The sequence below is a fragment of the Drosophila kikkawai genome, chromosome 3R (assembly GCF_030179895.1).
Source record: "Drosophila kikkawai strain 14028-0561.14 chromosome 3R, DkikHiC1v2, whole genome shotgun sequence".
NCBI lineage: Eukaryota > Metazoa > Arthropoda > Insecta > Diptera > Drosophilidae > Drosophila > Drosophila kikkawai.
The window spans coordinates 31,018,634-31,031,137 of NC_091731.1; the positions used below are offsets into that span (position 1 = coordinate 31,018,634).

Here is a 12,504-nt window from a genome sequence, read left to right on the forward strand (position 1 = left end):
AAATTTTATAAGGGGTAACATCATTAAAATATTAAAAATGGCCAAAAATTTTGATTTCTTTAAACTTCAAATTTAGTATACTGATTTGTTAACCTGATAAAAACTAACACAATACAGTTTTCCGATTTGAAATTGATGCTTTTTTAGCATAGTTATGATAGATTAAAATTTGGTCTTAAGGAAGGAACTTTCTTATAAGGAATGTTTACCAGAAATTAATATTTGAAACCTCAAATTATTTACCCAAATTTTCTCTTTATTAAATATAAAATACCTCTGCCTAATTTTTACCTTTAAAAACACTTTTCTTCAATATATTTACCTTACCTTTTGTTCTATTCCCCCGAACCCTTTCCCTTTCTTTTTTTTTAACCCCATGTCTTACATGATATTAAGCAATTCATAAGCGTGTAATTTCGTTTAACACACAGCAACAAGGAGAGCAAAAAAAATTAAAATACAAGCCAAGGGGAAAAAAAAGTTAAATGTCTGCAGTTGATTTTTTCTGACGTCAAAATTGCAGACAACGCCGCCAAATTCAAGGCGGTCCCAGACATTGGGGATGTTCTGCTTCTTCTTCAGCTTCCTTGGTTTTATCCCCCCTCTTCCGTAGTTTTTTTTTAATAACACACTGAAAATGCTTTTTTAACAGCATGGAAATTATAACGCATCAGTCACGAAAACACGAAGACAAGGAAACTTTTGCTTGCTCGTTATTTCCTGTAGTTTTTCCCTTTCCCTCTGGGTTTATTTCTTGCTGGAAATGTTTTTCTCTCTCTGTACCGCTGTTTACCCCATTTTGTGTGTGTGCAGCTTTGTCGGCCATTTTGGAGGGGAAAAGTCTGGCCAGAAAGAGAGAGCTTGCTGTCTGCAAGAAGGAGGGCAAGCAAAACAAAAAATTCGCATTTATTCCAACGTTGTACTTAACAAAATGGTTTATTAGATTGGAAAACGCGGAACACAACACAACCGAGTGTGTATAAAAAAAACAACTCGAATCTTTTTTCTAGTCTCCCCTTTTGGCCTGAGAATATGCAAATCAAGTTTATTAACAGACGGCATAAATTAAAAAATAGAAAAAAGAACTAAGGAATCTAGATGGGAGACTAGAGATCAGATGAAATGAATCTCTGAACCGCTCGGCAACTGTCCAATAATAATGAAATATGCCCGAAATAGACAACAACAAAAAAACACAAGCTTGTAAGGGGTCCCCCCCTGTCCACTAATTTCGAATTTGAATCTTTGGCTGTGACCTTTGGGGCCCCATATCGATATATTTTGGTAGATGTGTGTATTTTTCTTAATTTTTGAAAGCGTATTAAATTACGAAGCGCGGAGGAGCGACCCCAGGCCCAAAATTGAAACAAGAATTTCAAGTATGTTTAACCCAAAACAGAAAGAGAACCAAAAAAAAAGAAAGAACGAAAATCGAAAACCAAATCCGAATCAGAAACCGAAACGCAGAGGAGTCGGAGATGGAGTCAGAGTCGGAGTCGGAGTCGGAGGCTCTGGGCTTAAAGTATTTCACAGGAAATCTTTGGAAACGCAACCCAACAGAACAGCAACAATATGTTCTACACATTTCTTTCGGGGCCCCGACTCCTCACTCCCCCCACCCCTGCTCCTCCTGACTCTGCTCTGGCCCCGTGTGAGAAATCGAAATCCCAAAAACTAAATCCTATAATGCCTGCGAGGGGCGCACACACAGAACCCGACCCGCACTCACGCACGGCTACATTTTGAAATATCCCATCGTGTGTGAGTTTCGGTTTGGTATTTCTTTCTTTCTTTTTTGTATTTTGTATTTTTCTCCTCTCCTCTGCTCAGTTTTTCAGTCGTTTTTGTTTCACATCCCCACCCAGGTTCCCCCAGTCGAACCAGAGCGTGCGCTCACTCTATAATAATGATAAGATGGCTCTTAATCACAAAATTTATATACATATATATATTCGTATGTGTGTGTGTGTGTGTATGCCCCGGCATTTAGTTGTTCCTTCAGCCCAAAGTCCAGAAATCAAGGGATCGGAAAACTAAAGACCAAGAGCTGAACCGAACTGATGATGGGTTATGCGCGTTTATAATTATGGGTCCTGTCATTCCCCAACTCAAACTCTACAATTTTCAGTTTAGTGAGGGACCAGTTGTAGTCCCTCTCTTTCTCAGTCTCCATTTTGGCCCCTGAAATCTCATTTCTGGGGGCGTGTATGCCTTATTCCATTGGTAATAACAATTAAGCAAATAATTATATTTAAAATAAAACTCACCGCTTGCACTCGTTCCAAAGTTGTCTGCAAAGAGAGAGAGAGAGGGAGAAATGCAAAAATTAGTTAATTATTTAGGCCACAAAAACCACCTGCCTCTAACCCAAATATTTCTCAAACTCGACTACAATAAATCTTCTCATAACCCAAACCGACAAACCTTAAAAAAAATTGAAAAATTTCGTGCAGACTTCTGACCGCAAATTGTTGTTGTGTTTTTTTCGGCCATAAAAATATGAAATATATATATTCACACGCCGAAGGGAAAGGACGTGGGGCGGCCGGCAATCAATCAAAACTATGTGAAGCCCGTGGAATCATCGCCAAGTGCGAACCAAAAATATTTGGAGCAAATCAAATGCAGCCTCAAAGAAAACAAAAGATAATGCCCGTTTCCAGCATTTTTTATTATTTTATTTTATGATCTTTCTGGTTTTTTAGGGGCCATCATTTTATTTTTGGCTTTTTCGCACGCAAATCATATTTTGTTGGTAGATTGTTTTGTTTTCTTTATGGTTTTTGAAGCTGTTTTTATGATTTAGCTAGGGGGCATTATGCAAATCTAAAGGTATCCATATACATAATATTTAATCTTTTGAAAAATCTTAAACAGAGGTGACTCTGATTATGAGAGTTTTGCCATCTGTTCACTGAAAGAAAACCAACTAAATTAAAATCCTTTCATTTTTTCAAAGAATTAACTTGAATTAAGTCCCATTTAATTGAAAATTCCTCTCAGGCAAGAAGATTATCCAGTTGAAAAATCTCTCTTTCTGCAAGTACAAAATACTTGATATTTTTTCCTCATCTCCTTGGTGTCATTTAGTCAGTTTGTAATGACATGGCTAAGAGTATTTTGTGAACTCGGCTTTTGAGGTTGGCTCAATTGCAGCCTTGGCATCCCTCTCTTGGATGCGTTATTCTTGTCATTTAAGTCATCGAACACGCATTGGTACATTGGAACACGGTGTCGGTGTCGGGTTTGTTGTTGTCGTGCTCCATGTCTCCTTCCTCTTTACTCGCTGGATGTCAGTGTCCTGGAACGGCCATCAGCAGGGCCCAGTCCGAGTCCGGATCCCAAGTTCCAGTCTCTCTTCCAGAGTCGGTTAACTCCCCAAACCCCCCCTCGAGCAGTTCATAAATAATCGTCTTAAGTTGATGGCAATGCGGTGACTGTCGACGATTGCTGGGTGGCACTCGCTGCAGTTGATGGAACACCGAAAGAAAAATATGTAGACCTCACTAACACTTTTATTTATATTAAAAAACATAAGTTTTCTGTTCTATATTTCAACTCTAAATCCTTGATAACTATTAAATAATTATGTTTTTATCTTAATTTTCAAAGATTTTACTTGATTTTTTTCTCTCCCTGCAGCTTTTCGGCTTGGCTTTCTGGATTTAAGCCCGAGTGCTTAACATTGCAGTTCGAAAATGAAAAGGCTTGGGAATTTATCAGCGCTTTGGTGCAGAAAGAAAGCAAAGGCGACTGGGAATCGTTCAGATATTCCGAAAACGTTTCAATGAATGTCAGCAACGCATTGCTTCAATTTTTTTTTCCCCCAACTGAGCTCAGCTCGGTTCTGTACTGAATGTTTGTTTCGTTTTTTTTTACCCCCACATACAGAGAGCTGTGTGTCGTGTCTGATCCCATTTTAATATTCTAGATACTTAAATAAAATACGTGTCTGGCCTGGCCAAAAAACGTTTATTGTTTGTTAATTGATTTCGCAGCCAAAGTTCTGGTTAAAATGCAAAGTGCAGCTTTCCTTCCAAAAGGCGGTAACAAAACGAAGACAAAACTTTGCACACACCGAGAGAGAGAGCCTGCTTTGGTATGCAAAATTTGTTTGCCTTTCGGCCGGGCCAAGATCGTAGCTGCTCCTCTTTTCTTGTTCATCTTCTTTGGGGCTGCCTGGCTGGCTGGCTGGCTGGCTTTTGGGCGCAATTAATTTGCAGACGGCGAATCAGCCTTGAGGCTTTGAACAGTTGACAATTGTCAAGGACTGCGACAACTTGGCGGCGCGACTCGGTCTTGTTTCTCTCCTTGTCTTTGGGGTTTGTTGTTATTTTCCACTTGGGACCTGACAGCTGACAGTTGGGACTAGAAGTCGGGTGGTCGGGAAAGAGGCGACTTTGTCTCAGAGCCTCGGACTTGGGTCATTTAACGGTAATTACCAAAACGCTGGCTGGCCGCACAAAAAGAGCTTTCCGCGAACGTTGGCTTGGAAAATGCTTTGGTCGCTTTTTGTTGTTGCTGTTGTTGTTCTTTCCTGTAGTTTTAGCCGACTTTCCGAAGAGCAGCCAAAGAGTTGGAGCTGGCTGAAAGAGCAGCTCAAGTGCCGACAAAGCCAAAGCGGCCAAGTGAAGCATAAAAATGAAGCACCCAAAACGAAGAAAAACCTCAAAAATGGCACAGAAACAAATAGAAGTAGAAGACGAAAGGCACTGGGAGAAATTTTAAATAAATAAAATTAGGTATTTTGAGCTGACAGAGTTTCTAAGATTTGATTTGCATTTCCGAAAGTATTTCAAGTCCAATTGAAAGCCTTCTTAAATTGTATTAACTAAAAGTTTAACTATAGAATTGTATTTTTCAGTGTAAGAACACCGGCACACGATTTTCCATTTGGCCAGAGCCGAGCAGCCCCGAGACTCTCAAGCGCGACTCACAGTCTATTTATGTGACTATTGAAGTGGGCTTTCTGTTCGCTTTCTGGGGGCCTTCCTCTTCAGAGGAGAACCGAGACTGGAGACTGGAGAACGGAGACCGGAGAACCCAGTCGTAGTCGTAGTCCCATGCTCCGCACTCTATAATACTCCAGACCTGAAGAGACTGCGGCGGCTTGGGCTTTGATTTTTGCTTGATTTCTTTCAAAATCGGCTCTGCAGCAAAATAGAGATGCAGAGCAGGGCTAAGGCCCAAGAATCTCGGATGAGGCTCGAGTGGAGTCTCTGATTTTATTTTGTTTTTATTTTTTTTGTTGGTTGCATGTGCAGTGACTGTGACGCCATTTTCAGGGCGAAGCGTATGCAAAAGAGAGGTAGAAGCCAGAAGACTGAGGCCGAGGCCGAGGCTGAGGCTGTGGAGAACATGTCCAAAGGCAAACCGCCAAAAGGATAATCAGCAACAATTTAGTATTATTACACCACGTTTCGAAGCCATCGAAAAAGCCAGAGAGGGGCAGGCAGCAGCAGGCAAAGAGGGTAAAAAGGTGGAGCACACAAAGTTGTCTGTCAGAGGCTGCTCTGGGCCCTCTTTTAAGCCTGGCTGAGCTCTCGAGTATGCATTTCAAAGAAAATCATTATTATCGATGCGGCAAGAGGATGAAAAAGAGGCACTGGATGTGGATGAAGATGAGGTTCAGGTTGAGGTTGGGACTGAGATGGAGGCTGGAGGAGGAGGAGGCTGAAACCGAACGAAGTGCCCCAGGTCTTGCCTTTCGGTATTTTCACGTAGTTCGTAGATTGAGTTTCAATGGAAAAATGATTTGCAAATTGACTTTAACGAATTGCCAGCCCGAACGGGGCAGGTTGGCTCTTTTGGGCCATGTTATGGAATTTTGATTACAGCATTTGCTATTAGAAGAAAGCTGCGCAGGCCATGCCGCCATGTAATTGGCACGCATTTCGGGCCCCAGCTCTGGACCTCTCTATGGACCCGGCTTAAAAGCCACTCCACTCGGGTCCACCAGCACCACCACCATTCAGTAGACAATTGAAGGCGTTCGTTCGCTGGGGCCATGTCGATGCCATTTTGATGGCCGTTTCATTGGCATTGGCTGTTGGCCAGGCTAAGGAGAGGAGGCTGGGCAACTCAAGATACTCGGGGCCGCAGGCGGGATGTCTGATCTGATCCATGGCCGCCGATCAGGCGCACTCTCCCAAAGAGATCACTTGAAAAAAAATGCCTGAGACAAGTAAAGGTTTTAGGAAATAAATTGATAATAAATTTAGTTTTAAAAGCGAGAGTTTAAGAGACATTTCAACTAGTTTCTCAGGTTTTAGGAAATAAATTGATAGTAAATTTAGTTTTGAAAGCGAGAGTTTAAGGGACATTTCAACTAGTTAATCTTTAGTTTCTTGATAATTCTCTAAAAATAAAAGCAATTTCTGGCTAGAAACCTTTTTATTTTCACATAATTCAAAAATGTAACCCAATATTTAAGAGTAACTCTCTTTTCTCTCAGTTTTACGATTGAAACTTCGACTGGAACTCCATCGCTGAGGAGCCTTTTGGCCGTTGGGCGATGCCAGTTCGTATATCATTATAGAAATTACCTACTCTCGGCAGCAGCCATTGTTAGTATTTGCCATTAACGTTAACGTTAACTCTCCTGGCACAATCTGAGCCGCTTGATCTCTCTGGCTTTTGAGGCAGCATCGATGGGGCAGCAAAAGAAATTAAAAGCAACCAACCAGGCAACCCGTAAAAAAAAAAAAAAATACTGTCAGGCGGAAAGGCCAGACCAAAAAAATGATGTTGTAAATTATTGAAATCTAATGGAAACGTTGACGTCAGTTGGTCTCGTGATGATAGCTCAAGTAAGCTGATAAGACCCTCCCTATCAGTGGAAACCTCACAGACAGATAGTTGTAGAGGAAATAGTACAGAGAGTTTAATAAATGTTTGCTGGAGATTAATACTTACCAGGACTACCGAGGAAGACTGAGGAATACAATCGCCGGGAGGCGTCTGCATTGCGAGCATCGGCAGGTGAGGACCATTCTCTTCGACACCATCGCCCTGGAAAAGAAAGAGAAGCCGATCATTAGGGATATATTCATCTCAATAAATTATTAAATGTATACTATAATTAATTTCTAATTGATGAAAATAATGAAAAATGAAACGAAAACAAACTAAATATACAAATTCTATCACTAAAATTCACTTAAAATTACTCTTTGAATTCCCAATGATAAACAATAAAATTGTTTAAATAATAACTAAGTTGTAAATTAATGTTGGTTATCAGACAGACAGAAGAGGGCAAACCCTGGACAATTATTAATTCAATTTTCCGCGTAGTAAAGCCTTTCGGCAAACGAACTGAAACTCATTTCCAGTTAAGGCATCCATCCGCAACATTAAGATCTTGAGCCACTTTAAGCCACCAACTGACTGACACAATTCGCAACACTTGTCAACTTAATGCTTTTCAACCGATATTGACAGCACACTGAATATGTTAAGCCAACGCATATATCTTATGATATTTGTGGAAATGGAGAGGGGGCAAGGTGTTACACTCTAAGAAACTAACTACCTAAGAAGGTATACGAAATAAATGTTAAGAATATAAGGAATCACACTGATATTTTTCCATTTTGCACTGTGTATCTTGTATCTGCGATAGAAAAGGCTGGGATTTACAGATAGTTGTCTTCGCTTTCGTCAACCTTTCCGTGAGTGACAGGTGCGCGCCTACATAATAAGGTCTCTCTTCCACCTGGCGGCGGTAACTCCCCCAAAATGCTCCGTAATCTCTGAATGAATAGGTCTCCCCCTCAAGGCCAAAGCTCCCCAAGACCCCAGCCGTTGCAGCTTATCAACCGAAATTGGCCACAAAATATAAACATAAGAACCTCAATGGACACTTTAAGCGCATAAAACTTTAAATGAAATACGTAGTGTAAGAAAAAAGCAGGGCCAACACGGAATGAAAATGGCGCTAATAATAATTTGGTTTATTGGCTTTAAAGCACAATGGAGGCAATGCGAAGGCGGGAAAGAAAGAAAGACTGGCGACTGGCAAGTGGAGAGGCGGAACCCTGGGAAGACCAGGGAAAACAACGGCAGGCAAGCAACCTTCCTTGGCCAATCTCCCGGGCAATTTCTATTATTTTTTTAAGCACTTTCTTAAGGGCAGACAACCAACGCACCTTTATTTAAATTTCCTTTTTTTTTTTGCCTTCTCTGCTTCTGCTCTCCTATGCTGGGCAGTTCGAGAGGAAGGAAAAACTGAGGAAAAGCTAGGGGGGTGGAGGCAGGCGGCAGACTGCGCTTCGTTTTCTTCTTAATGGGCAATTTTCTTGGTAGTAAATGGGCACGTTTTATGAACGCTTTTGTGGGGTGTTTATGGGGTGGTGCCGATGCCCAGCCACCCCGCCACCCCACTTTCCCATCCCCCTTTTGGTGCCACGCCTCTTTTTCGGGCACACCAAATGCAAGTCGCCTTTGTTTTTAAATGGAATACTATTAAATTGCCACTGACACTGCACCTGTCCAATTAAAATGTAACATAATCTGGCCGGGAATAAATTTTTGGGGAAAAAAAAAGGAATAACAAACATGACAGTGAGAAAAAATGTATGCTTATTAGTTAGAAATGCTTTGAGTGTTTAAATTATTTTAATAAATTGGTATTTTAGTAAATATCTAACAGAATATAATTTACTTCATTTTCCTGTTGTAATTTAGGTATTGGAAATTGCTTTTAATTTAAATATTTAAAATAACAAAGAAATTAAAATATTTAATATTAGGTAAAGGAAATATGAAGCCATTTTTAACAGCTAAAATATTTGTATATTCTTTTGACACTCCATTTTTTAATACAAAAAAATCTTTAAAATTACATTTAAACTTTAAAATTAATTTAAAATCTTATCATTAGTTAACAAAAATCTATTACATTTTTTCGCTGTGCAATCGACCGAAATCAATAATGAAATTAATAGAGTTTTCTGGGTGCCAACACCAACAAAAACAAAAATAACGACAAGCAGGGCAACAACCGAAAAAAAACACACAAAATTGTTCGCACATAAATCTTTGCACTAAAAAATTTTATTGTCGTTTTTATTGTAATGAAATAAAATAAAAAAAAAAATCAAAACAAAAACAAAAAGGCAAAAGAGACAATCAGACGGCTTTAGGAGAGCGAAATTCGCTCTCTCTCGTTCGTTATTTCCCCTTGGCGAGATTATCGTATCGTAAGTTAGCTGCTTAAATATCGTAAGAAGGCAGCGCCATTTGCCATCTTGCCTCCTCTTCGCACAGCTTATGGTCGCGGCGAGAGCGAGCGGGACCAACCTAGTGAAGACACTCAAGTGCAAGGCGAATTTGGTGGGCCGAATGAGGCGAATTGAGTTGCCCCCAGTCAATGGGCGCTCGTATTATTATTTTTTTTTTTTTTTTGTGTCAAGTTAATGATTTTCGATTTTGACTCAGACTTGACTAATTTGATTTTGGACTCCCTCGTTTTGTCCCATTATTGTGTTATTTTTACTTTTTCTTATGCAATGTTAAATCAATAAAGCGAACAAAGCTAATTCGCTTTGCTTTAACGCTTTAAAAAATGACTTGAATAATACGAGTATTAACCGAAAAATGCCACAATAAAAAATAATATAAAACAACACATGACTCTTTCGAATTCTTTGTTTATGGGTCTTTTAAATGTCACAATTCTCAATTTTGAGAATGTGCTAAAACATTTATGGCGAGCTTGTTTCAGAAATGTATTTTAAATTATTTTTCTTGCGTCTCTCGCCCAAAAAATATGTTTCAGAAATGTATTCTTAATTAACTTGGCCTGTTTTGTGGGCTATTTCTTATATTTTGAGTATTACTTTTTATTGTTCTTTGTCTTTTAAATTATTGCAGATTTATATTTAATGTATACAAGCTGGAAGTTATACTTTTTATTTATTTGGAATGAGAATTTGGTTGGACTTATGAATTATTTCCATTTAAAAAGTATTATATAAAACTCTTAAATTGTTTAAAAAATATATTTCCTTGCTAATTATGTTTTTTATTTTCTTTTTTACCACGTTGTTGCTTTGAACTTATTTTTAAATATGTTTCAAGTGATTTTAGAAATAATCTTAAGTATTTTATTTTTTCCTTTCTTCTCATTTTCTTTGCTTTTATTTATATTTTAAATTTGTTTTGTTGTTTGCTCGCTTGATTTGCTTTTTGGCCTTTTTGTCGGTGAAACGCAACGAAACATTTTCTATTTTTAGTGGCACTGTTTCGGTGGCGACCCCATTCGCTTTTCAGCCTCTAGCTAAGTGTATTCTTCTCCCCTCCTGATTTTCCCCCCACACTTTCTCCCCGAATTTCCCCCGGAGCTAGTGAAGTGCCCGTGGGCCTGATAAATGGCGCTTAGGCATTGATTAGATGCCCCAGAGCTCCGAAATGCATTTGCCTTATCACCCATGCACTCCTCATACACTCACACACTCGCGCATATAACACACATTATAACTAACACCCATTATGACCCTACCCCCCACCCTAGCAGACGAAAATTCTAACCCCTACCCCAAAGCCAGCAGAGTCGAAAAAAGAAAAACAACAGACGCAACGAAACGAATTTTCCATTTTCCATAGAGTTCACTTCACCCCAATGCCAAAGTCTCTTCAATTCGGTTCAATGCAGTTAGAGAAATTTAGTTAAGACTGTTTTTTTAAGGTTGTAAAGATGTAATAATGAATAAAGGTTAAAGAAAAAATAGTGATTTAATTTTTAAGAAAATTAGTTAATAAACTTTAGAGTTATAAGACAATAAAGTAACAACCAACAAGTTTAACTACCCACTTTACTGAATTGTAAAGATTCTAAAGACTAAAAACAACTTTCATTGAGTTAAAATATAGTTAAAGAATAAAGAAAACATTTTCCCATGTTATTATAATTAAGAAATGTCCCATAATGACATAGATTTACCCCTCAAAAGTTTTATTCTCTGTGTAAATGTGTCTGTCGCTGTGCCATCCGTCCCGTCCGTCTGTGTGTGAGCCGCTCTGTCTGTGTCTGTGTTTAGATAAAATTGTGTTTCGAAAGTGACAGTTGAAATGATTTATCACTTGCCAGCGACTGCAAGGCGCAAACGCCAACGCGCTGGCCCGCCCCCTTAGCGCAGCCCACCATGGCTGTCGTCAAAGTTTTTAGCACAAGCTTCCCTTCAGCAGGCACAGCCCCTCCACCACCCTCTCGGCCTTTCTCCTGCTCCTCAGAAAATGTTTGGCATTTTTGTGTAGAAAAATTGAAAATTGCTTTTTTCGTCAGCAGCCCCCCCCCCATCCTTTGGCGTCCTTGCCTCCTGGTATCTCAGGCAACTTCATCTTTCCAATTTTCTACTATTTGGCTTTGTTCCCTCCCCGGTCTCCCTCTTGTTGTTGTTGTTGTTATCTGTGAGTTTTTCATATGAAAATTTAATTCCACAACCCCCTCAACTTTCTGGGTAACACCATTTCCTGACCCCCCCCCCACACACTTTCCTTTCCACATTTCCCATGCGAGCTAATTTAAAAATTTTTGTAATTTTTTTCGCTTTGCTCTTTTGGAATTTTTGCAATGCGCGACAAAATGATTTATGTCGCTGCCTGGGCGAAATTAAAAATATTACAAAAAGCCCAACAACAACAACAACAGCAACAGCAATGTGAACACATTTAAATAACATAAAAAAATATACTCATATATGTATATGTCTTTCTGTATATATGTTTGTATATTTGCATATACTATGGCTTTAAAATGAAATTGTTGCCGTGTGGAAATTTACGCTGGCTTTTCTCAATTTTTATGCCCAACAATTTCAGGCGACATTCGAATAGCACAACTAGCAGGCCGCTTGCAAAAACAAAAAAATAAAAACGAACAACAACAAAAAAAAGCATTTTAAAATAAAATACATAAACCGCAACAATTTTTCAACATTTTGCACGTGTAAATTTTCCAATTGGTTGAACGCGCCAAATGAACGAAGGGGAAAAAGTCTCGCGAAAAATGGGGTGAGAGAAGCAGGCTGGGAAAGGGAAAATGGCAGGCAGCAGGCGGCAGGGAAATGGAAAATGGGTGGGCGATTGGATAAAAACCCGGGTGGTTTCACTGGGCGTGTCTCCCTTATTAAAGGTCTATCTATCTGATGGATTCATTTAGTCAGTCAGCCAGCCAGCCAGCTCTTGAGGCAGGTGAGCAAGTTTTTTGCACGAAAAGTAAAATGATGGCAGCGAAAATTATGGCGGAATATGAAATTTGCATAGGTTATGCTATGGGAGACTCTCTAGACTCTCTAGACCCTCGCCCGGGGTGGCCCTGAAAACTGGGAAAACAAGTTGGGAAAACAGGTAACGTGTGAGTGACCAGCAATTGTTCCGGTCTCGAGTCTGAATAATTTTTGTTCTCTTTCGATTAAATGAATAATTTTGCATTGCCGTCGGGGGTTTTTACTACTCAGGTAAGTTGATTTTGTTATTATTTTATGTATTTTTTTAGTTGTA

General features: G+C 39.4%; 1 protein-coding gene across 1 annotated transcript in view; it reads right to left on the reverse strand.

The window, feature by feature from the left end:
- Positions 1–12,504, reverse strand: part of hth (Meis homeobox homothorax) — a 115,201-nt gene that overhangs the window by 18,797 nt on the left and 83,900 nt on the right. The window contains exons 9-10 of the mRNA XM_017170995.3: positions 6,916–7,011; positions 2,268–2,291 (exon numbers count right to left, since the gene is read on the reverse strand). Of these exons, the coding sequence (XP_017026484.1) occupies positions 2,268–2,291; positions 6,916–7,011 (120 nt within the window). The remainder of the gene's footprint in view (positions 1–2,267; positions 2,292–6,915; positions 7,012–12,504) is intronic.